We start from the raw sequence: 10,582 nt of genomic DNA on the forward strand, positions 1-10,582 counted from the left end.
TATAGAATTAGAATGCGAAAGATTTTTTTTAAACTATTACTCGAAGATTCCTTAACTAAATAAAATATCAATAAAAGTTAAAACTTTGAGTTTGACCTACTTAGCAATCAATGGTCAAAACAACCTCGAAATAGCTTTTTCTTCATGTCAACAATACAATTGTTGAGTTAATGTTGACGTAATACTAATAATGGTAATACTATCCATATTCTCTACCTAGAATATTCATCATATTAAAATATCCAATAAATGTAGTATATTTCTTTTCACGCTAACAATTCAACATGGCTTACAATCGGTTTTGCTTGGGCATGCGCATTGCAAGCCTATTTGGTTTGGTCCCGCCTTTTTCTCCATATATGGTCATTTGAGCTTGTGGACGGCCGTGGACCATCCACCTACAGTTAAGCAGATAACTCAAATAACTTCACACAAAAAATCAATACAAATACAAAACTCATATTATTGAATGTGTGTCGAATGTCATCTTGTGAAATAGTTTTAGGATGATCCAGTTAGATACTTTATTACATGCCATACCCTGTTTCCCATGTAATATAACCATTACATATTTATTTTTTATTACTCATGTGTAATACAACATTTCTAAGCGTTTTCATTGGCTTAGTTTTCGTTTATTGACCAATCGCATTTTGTTATTTTGCCGAAATGACGTTGCAACGTCAAATGACGTCACGAAATGTGAACAACTTTCGGGATTTATCATTATTTTTGCGTAAATATTTATTTAATTTGCTCATTTAAAAGCATGTGATAAAAAGATCTGACACTCGTTGTCATATCATACCATATTTTATTAAACTCGTCCAGGAAATTCGTTAGTAAGCTCGCCAAAGGCTCGCTTACTAACGAAATTCCTTAACACTTTTAATAAAATACATGTATGGTATGACATGACAACTCGTGCCAGATCCTATATCTCTGTCTACAATTAATTTACAGAAGGAAAAACTTCACTGAAACGGAGAATACCATATAAGTTTCGTTCCGGATGAGTGGTCACGAGCTGAACAGGATTACCGAGGACAATATTTCACACATGTGCATTAACCCTTTCCTACTCAGAAGCAAAGTGAAAATGACTTTGTGCAAACAACATAAAACCAGAACAGCCTGCAAGCAACTCGCAGTCTTTCAGGTTTTATGCTGTTTGCTACTCATCAGTATCTAAGGTTTGGAGATGCAGCTTTAAAGACAAGAATCTAGTAAGAAAGGTCTGAAATTAAATATAACGTTCTAAAGAGACTACAAATGCGTGAAAATACGTATCTAAGTTGTAAAGGGTTAAGATCCGGTTTCATTTTATCCATCATGTCTAAAATGGTTTTACCATAATGTCCATGTCTGTCTGTATTTCAAACATCAGAGTCTGTGACACGTCGTTAACAAAGATGCACCAATCCATTGAGTCCGTTCTTATGAAATCTCCATTAACCTTACTCGTGATGAAAAGTGTGTCCAGTTGTCCTCGACACACGAAATGCATAACTACATCATCGCCTGTCTTCTTAATATTTAACGCCAGTCTGAAAAGAACATATTTTAAAAAAACGTGAATATTAGGTTTAAAGCGAGTATAAACGATAGCAAAACAATAATGTATTCTAAAAATCTTTTACAAACATTTAAATATGGCCGATGAATACAATAAATAAACACTCTTATTTGGTACCATATATAAATATTGTTAAATTCAGTGAAATGTATAAGAATCAAGACAACGCTGATTGCGAAACGTTAACTCGTTATATCACAGAGGGGGTAATCACGTGATAGTCAAGATCGCGACGTCCATGCCGAGGAATGTATTTTTCGCAGTTGTATTACCCATATTACTTGTATTAATTGTTAAAATGCCGCTGACTTTCTAGCCATATCAGCAAGAAAGTTACTAGCATTTATTTCGTATCAATAGTCGCTCTATGTCTCGACTTTACTCTCTGCGAAATTTCTTAGCGGGATGACCAAATTTCAGATCGACTAAGAAAATTTGCGGGGAGTAAAGTCGAGATATAAAGCGAATTTTCATACGGAATAAAAGCTAATCACCTTTTTACTGATGTGGCTGGAAAGTGAGCATCATTTAAAAATTAAACAAAAGTAAAAAAAAAAAAGAAGTATAAAACGGCTAAAATAACTGTCTCGGTATTGACGTCGCCATCTTGACCATAACGTGATACCCCTTCTGTATCATGTGAAATCAAAACTGTGCCTTTATGTCGTACATTGTATAGAAACCGTAACGTCACTACATTTTACTACGTTACTGTCATCTGTATACGGATGCGTAAGCACGCTTATCAAATGTGAATACTCTACGATATAGTCCGCGTACGAATTAAATTATTTCTAAACAAGTATACTTAAATTTTTATTTGAAAAAGTCATGTTTAAACTTTATAACTTTAACATTGTGTGAAAATCCAACATTATAAACAGTGTTTTATATATTTATGTGCAATCAAAGGTGCGTACTTAAGTCATGCAGCTTCTATTTTCATTTCCGTACACGTATAAAGCATACACGTTTGAGATTACAACGTTTGATTATTCATTAATCGGGTAGATTGATTTAAATGACGCACATAGTGAGTGTGAGAAAATAATTACGTCGAACCAATTTAAAGTAAGGTGATTTTGCGCCTTATAAATAAGCAATGTACTTCATATTGTTCATGATTATATATACGTACGCATCGTCAACATGTGGAATGAGCTCGAAAATGATGCTGACGCCAGGTTCCAGAAGTATAGGAAGCTTTGTTGTGTAGGAGGCCCCTTGCCTGACACGAATCTGAAAGAACGGAATAACAATACGCATACGTTAGTTCAAGAACACACAGACGTTTTAGCAACACACATAGACGTAAATACACGCAAAATTTGAAAATATGGACATGTAAAAGTTAATATTTGATGCATTACTAGCACGTGTAGAGTTAGCTTAACTTGAATTCTCATTATATACTTGTAGTGCCTTTATCTTGGCTCACAGCCATTTGTATTTTGAAATGAAAATTTGATGTTATTGCAATATCTTAAATGATCAAATGAATAAATAAAATAAATATTTAAATAAACGTATTATTAGTATTTTTTGTCTATCCTTAGGATTGTATCATTTTGGCGTGAACACGTACCCCTCCGTTGGCACGAAAGTCCTCCGCACTCCGCCTTTTTCTCGCGTACAAAAAGCCAGGTTCGCACATCGGATTGATTGTCCACTCCAAGTCCAAAGATTCAGACTGTTGTGGCACGCCCGTGGTGAATTTCACGGCTGACATGTTGAAGTCTGCATACCGACTGCCGCACTTCGACCAGTTTAACTTTGCGACTGTGACGTCATTTGAAAGTGACGCGTTATCCAGCTCGTATATTGTCGATCTCATAGACAGCGTCGGAGTTACAAGATCCAATACCACAGCCATGTATATAACGCACTTTTTCCAGGTCATATTTTCGACAATGTATTAATTATATAATTTGATTAAATCTATACATTTACATGTAATCACGAAAAAGTTAGAGTCGCTGTGCTGTTAAAATTAAGTACATTATACATTAAACGGACCGAAACAGCTTACATACGTACTCAAAAGCAACGAATATTTTGCACAATATTTCGTAAAATAAAGTTAACCCATAAAGAAATCATGTGTTCCGTATAGCAATAGTCAAACTTTCAACGCTGGATGTGGTATTCAACGATGTAGTAAATGCTCGTGTTTATTCTTTTGTGGCATAATATATTCCATTTTTATTTCCAGCAACGATATCTATTCAAACGACATACGAATAATAACATGGTACATGAACATGTGTTTAATATATTGTTCCACGAAAAAAGAATTTAGTATCTTGTTAAAACTGTGTTACCAGATTCCAATCCATCGAAAAACTGATCGATTTGTAGTTTCATAAATACCCTTTCTTAAATAGAGGAAATTTTAAAAGTAAAAGTGAAATTGTTTTGCATCATTCTAAAATTATTTGTGTGCATTATATTGAAAGTTATCAAACCTGTGTACTATTTTATATCAACAACAAAAATACTAAATTGTTGTGTAATGCATTTATCAAACCCATCTTCGTCTTTAAAGAAAACTAAATTCAATACAACATTAGTTCGCAAAAATACATTTATATCAGGCAATATTTGTCTGATTTCCGTAAAACTGTTTTCTTTAAAATAAAATTACCGACATAATAACAAGAAATTGTATTAAAATCGCCCCTGCCTTATGAAGTGGAAATGACAATCCCCGACTTTTGACCTTCAACTATGATGATGACTTTTCATTGTTCACCGAGGAGCATGCTTGTTACTGTTGTCATGGTGAATAATGAACAAAGTAGTTGTGTTTATTGTGTTACCTAAACTGCAAAACAAGTTTTATAAACAGATGTTTATTGTTGATTTATTTTTAAGAAAAACAAACACAAAACAAAGAATAAATTAAAACTTCAACTACTCGCGGAATGTTTTTTATGATAAATACTTAGGTTGCACACTATTTTTACTTTTTGACCAACATATTATAATATCCACACATTATAACGGATCTGAGAAGTAATTAAAATAAATGCACTATAACATCATTCATTTATTCTTTAATAAAAAAATTGTAAAACGAATCCCGAAGTATGTAATTTGAAAAGTGCAATAATGGACACCAACAAAGCTTAACATCTGCCTTGAGGTGGCAACGGACTAATTGCAAATGATATTCTATTTTATAGGGCGTTTTGGATGTCAAATATTAACCAACAACGTCAATATATTTATTCATGTCGAACAGGACTATTTTCATACCGAATGCTTTGCTTATTGCAATATATTTTATGACCCAACAATAGCTGACGTGTTTGTAAAAGAAGAACTTGATTGCATTAAAAGGTTTTATTTTTCATTCACATTACTTAATTGGCGAGTAACTTGAGACATTAAAAGGCTTTTTTAATATTCGGCGTTATATTCACACAATGGTCTTCAGGGGCGGCAGTTGCAGTGCGGAAATGTTTGTTAGGCCTCAACAAATTGACCGGATGATCGTCGGAATTGCTGGCACTAAAAATCTTAATATGAACACACTTGTGTACGTTAGCATTGACCTTTTTTCGCCGCAAACAATTTTTCAAAGGAAGAGTTTGCTTCAATTATCAAAGGCTTTTAGTTAAGTGTACACATTTTATGACAAAAAATGTTAACGACTAATTTACGTGTTTTCAACATCACAAACAGCCGTCAAGGACAAATATTGGTTCATATCGTATAGAGAGAAAACTATTGGCAATACATAAAGCTTTGAATGGGTTTGGAATAAATTTTCGAAACATATAAAGACAATGTATTTTTGCCGTGCTCTGTGAAAAGGGGGGTTAAATGCATGTGCGTAAAGTGTCGACCCAGATAAGCCTGTGCAGTCCGCACAAGCTAATAAGGGACGATAGTTTCAGTCTAAACTTGATTTTTGTTTAGAAGCGACTTTGTTGAAAAAAATACCATAAAAGCGGAAAGTGTTCACCCTGATGAGCCTGTGCTGACTGCACAGGCTAATCTGGGACGACACATTACGTACATGCATTAAACCCCCTTTTCACAGAGCACAGCTTATTTTTAGTGTGAGCGTTAGCTCACACTAATGTTACATTAATGTCACTAATGTTCCGCGAAATCTGTATCAAGCTGGGCCCCTGTCTCTGTCACTGTGGTTTTGATAATTAACTTGCCGCATAACACCTTCCGTGTGGTTTGATGTCGTTCATGTAATTCTTACACAGCTTCGCATCTTAAAAGCGTTACAAATCCTTTAACTTATCCTTGTCAAGTCTGAAAAACAACAGAAGTAAAACCCATTTTAAAGCAAGTGCTTTTACTTTCTTTGTCATTCATTTATTTAAAAAATGGACAGAATTTAACAATCAGGCAGAAATATCAATAATGATATTTATTTAAAGACAACAAGTAAAAAATAAAATAAAATATTATATTTCAAAATAACAAAGGTTTGTTAAAAAAGACAATTCATTAGATCAAAAATATACAGCGTGTTCTATTTAAAATATATGTTCAGTTAAACAGAAATTGTTTAAACATTACACAATGACATCAGTATTCCATCATGTAACATTTGGTTAATTTGATATATTTTCAGTACAGACTTAAGTATATGTTCAAGATTCTTACAAAACTGAGTTCAGATTAAACGCAGAACTGATGGGCAAATTCTTGTACACCACGCATAGTCTTTCAAAAATGTGTCCCACACATAGCATAGTTACATTTTTATACACACTCTCCGAATTAGATGTATTTGCACAAAGATACAATGTATGTAGCTTCTCTATGAAGAATTACAATGTCCGCCTTATTTTTTAAACCTTCGACAATATTATAATGAACGTTTTTGTTGTTTTAATAAAAAATATACCACACATAGCATTTCATTTCGAGTGTTTTTAAACACGCGGTTGCACTTTTTTGGTAAAAATACTTAATTAATTTTGCGAAACTTAACAAAGTTGTGTATTTTGACAATGACCGGGCACTCGTTTTTGTTTTTTTGTAAAGGGATTTGAATTAACGATGAAATTATCAAAAACGTTACCTGAAGCGATGTTTTGTTGACATCCGATTGTCCCACACATCGCCGAAAAAGTCATGTGGTACAGGCACCTTGGTTAAGCTGTTTGACTTGTGTTGGAACACTTATTAAGAGTTGATTATGTCATTATAAATTGTTTTGTTTTTTCATGTGAAGATATGCATTTTATCTTATTTAGAGACGATTTTTTTTCAAGAAATTCAGGAACAGCAATTATGAAATTACGCGTCTGTGTACATAACCTGAGAATACAGACTGGAAGATGTGATAGATTGGGACGAAACTTGCGACTGTCAAATAAGTGACAACGATGAAAAGGAAGGTTAATGCCGCTTTTTGTAGAAATGTTCTGAATTTTCCCAAATTAGAGATAACTACATTAAAACCTATTATAGAGGCAGACCAAGTATGTTCAAACTCACACCCTTATTAACTGTAGAAAATATTGATGAAATGATTAAGTTAGGAAAGTTCATTTCAGAAGCCCTCAAGATTCGTCATCGTAATACCAATAATTATGTATACTTATTTTATAGGTTCAAATTTATATTAAAATACATACAGACATTATGGGGATATGTTATACATGTTCCTTTTTAAATTTATTTGTTTAACTTAATATTCGATACATTATGACATCATGGGATATGCTATATTTAAAAAAATGTTTATATAATATGGTGATGTAGATATTGCATTCACATTAAGTATACGTACCGGATTATTCAAACGTATTGTTTGTAGTATAATTACAATACGTAATCGTGCAGCTGCTACTTAAATAATATGTGGTTTGGATTCGTATTGTTTTTGGTGTGCTCCTACAAATTACAATAACTGTTTTATTTTATTTATAATATATATATATATATATATATATATATATATATATATATATATATATATATATATATATATATATATATATATATATATATATATATATATATATATATATATATATATATATATATATATATATATATATATACATATTCATGTACTAAAACGGTTCCATATTTAGCTAGATATAGTGTTAACATGTGTTATAAAACGAGTTCTGTTCAATTATCTGTAAAGTTTATCCATAACTATATTTTAATATTTCTGCAAAATTCATTCACTATATTCATTTATTTTGTATTATTATTTTGTTTAACACTAGTTCTGTTCTGTTCCTAACAAATGTACAATTTAGATTACTTATATCATTTGTAATAATAGTATAGTAAAAATAATAAAAATGATAATACTAATAACTTATTAGTATTATGATTATTATCATAATGATGATGATGATGATGATGATGATGATGATGATGATGATGATGATGATGATGATGATGATGATGATGATGAATATGATGATGACGACGATGACGACGGCGACGATGGTGAAGATGATGATGAAGAAGAAACAGCAGAAAATGATGATGATGGTAGTGATGATGATGATGTCGTTGTTGTTGATAATGATGATGATGATTATGATGATTATGATGATAATTATACTAATAATAGTTATAATACTACTAATAATAGTTATAATACTACTAATAATTCTACTACTACTAATTATAATAATACTAATAATAATACTAATAATAACAATAATATTAATAAAAATGTTAATAATAATTTGTCATTTAGTACCAATTTATAAATTCATATCACATTTAAACATTTTGTTAATTGTTTATTTTCAGATCAATCGACCAACTTTCTTTATAAGTCTACTGAAATGTTCGAACTGTTTGTGCTTTCAATAATAATTATTTTATCTTTGATACCAGTACAATGAAACGTAGCTTTACTTTAAACACAAATCTTGTTTGAGTGAATTGATATGATAGCTGATAGCAGTAAGATTAAGTTCGGTAAAAATCATTGTCATGGAATATTTATTCTAAACAATTCAGTTACACTTATGCCGTATGAATGTATTTAAATACTTTTATAAATAATATTGGTATATTTAAATTGTTTTAATAACTTATGTGAAATGTATTCATATGCATATACAGAATATGCTAAATAGGATGTATGTGTCTACATATGTACTAAACTTGCTAAATATGCTAAATAGGCTGTTAAATAGGCTAAATAGGATGTATGTGTCTACGTGTGTACTAAACTTGCTTAATAGGCTGTTAAATAGGCTAACTTCACACACGTATAAAGAAGCATCATTCCGCGAAATCTGTATCAAGCATATATTTCGCATTGAACATTACCAATGACCTTGACCGATAGACACGTGCCTTTTACGCAACACGTCTTAACCTAATGGTGTACATTTGTAGCATATTTTTATTTTTTGCACAAGCTTTATGATGCCCATATCTGAATATTGACTTTTAAATGTTACACTGCCCTTTCAGCATTTTACATGGGTCTCACACGTAACACGTCCTCCCCACATGGTGAACATGCGAGAAGCATTTTTTAAACTGCCTGATGAACGATGAAGTTATAGTCCCAACAAGCTGTATACGTACTGACCTTCCAACTTTGACCCTTAAGTGATATATACCATTGGGATGGGGATACGAGGTGTGCATGTGCCACACTGTCAACACATAAGAAACATTTTTATTTAATGCTTTCCGGTGGTTTATAGAGAAATATCAGTGAATTAAAACTGATAATTTCACTGTTTCAAACAGTGAAAATTATCAGTGAGAATTATCGATAATTTTCATTGTTTACTGTGAAATGACGTCATTTTTTTTACGAAATGACGTCATTATCCCAGCAAAATTCGTTAGTTAAACTCTTGAACAATGTATATAAACTGTGAAAAATGCATTAAATAAAAAGAAAATTTGTTGGATTCGGTGGATTATCGACTTTAATTCACTCGTGATCATAGAAAACATATATTTTCACTCGTGGCTGCGCCACTCGTGAAAATATTATTTTCTATGATCACTCGTGAATTAAAATCGATAATCCACCGGATCCAACAAATATCCTCTATGTAATGAGTTAATTTAAAATTGCAAGATAAAGTTTGAGTCTGGACAATCTGTCTCATGCACAAGTTTTACACTTTCACTTCTCATGATGGCATTGACCTTTGAACTATAAAAGGGGGTCTTATATGCGACACAACATCTCTATATGGTGAGTTATATCAAGCTTTTCCTATGCAAGCTTGACAAGATACTGACCCAAGATTGAAGGTAAGAGACCAACATGAACATGCGTTTGAGGATATATTATCTAACAGTGGTTATTGACAGATCTTGTATTGTGTTTAGGAAATGTAACAAAAAACTACAACAGTTATAGTTTCATATATATTGGCTTTTAAAAGTTAACAAGCTGATAGTAAATATAAATAAAATTAGAACTATAAAACAAATGTAAATATGATAAATATTAACGACCATTTACATACACTCAAACGTACACGATTTTTGGCACCAAAGATATTGAGAAAAAAACTTTAAAAAAAAAATATACAGTGGATATTATTATATATGTAAAATTAAAAGTTAAACTTATTTTTATGTGATTTCTCTTATAACAAAAATGTGATTACATGATGGACAACATGTGTATAAAGTATCGTATTTTTTATTTTGTCATTTTAAATATTTCAAAACTCAAGTATATGATACATTAAGGAACTATATGTCTACATGTATGGGCACTCAATGTTTGAATTTTAACATCATAACAAATAAGTTTAAGAAGTCATGAAAAAACAATTCTAATGCCTTAGCTTCAATTTTAGTAAATTCTAAATTTTAAGCTTATAAGCCTTCTTCAGGACAGTTTGGATCTAAACAGGCAACAAATAGAGTAGACAGGCAACATGTAGAGTAGATAGGCAACATGTAGAGTAGACAGGCAACATGTAGAGTAGATAGGCAACATGTAGAGTAGATAGGCAACATGTAGAGAAGATAGGCAACATGTAGAGTAGACAGGCAACATGTAGAGTAGAT

General features: G+C 31.7%; 1 protein-coding gene across 1 annotated transcript in view; it reads right to left on the bottom strand.

Annotated features, from left to right (window-relative positions):
- The window catches only part of LOC127836338 (uncharacterized), a 55,171-nt gene extending 51,828 nt beyond the window's left edge, over positions 1–3,343 (bottom strand). The window contains exons 1-3 of the mRNA XM_052362930.1: positions 3,162–3,343; positions 2,715–2,815; positions 1,352–1,547 (exon numbers count right to left, since the gene is read on the bottom strand). Of these exons, the coding sequence (XP_052218890.1) occupies positions 1,352–1,547; positions 2,715–2,815; positions 3,162–3,305 (441 nt within the window). The 5' untranslated portion in view covers positions 3,306–3,343. The remainder of the gene's footprint in view (positions 1–1,351; positions 1,548–2,714; positions 2,816–3,161) is intronic.
- Between the last annotated feature and the right edge of the window lie 7,239 nt (positions 3,344–10,582).

The sequence above is a fragment of the Dreissena polymorpha genome, chromosome 6, assembly GCF_020536995.1.
Source record: "Dreissena polymorpha isolate Duluth1 chromosome 6, UMN_Dpol_1.0, whole genome shotgun sequence".
Taxonomy (NCBI): Eukaryota; Metazoa; Mollusca; class Bivalvia; order Myida; family Dreissenidae; genus Dreissena; species Dreissena polymorpha.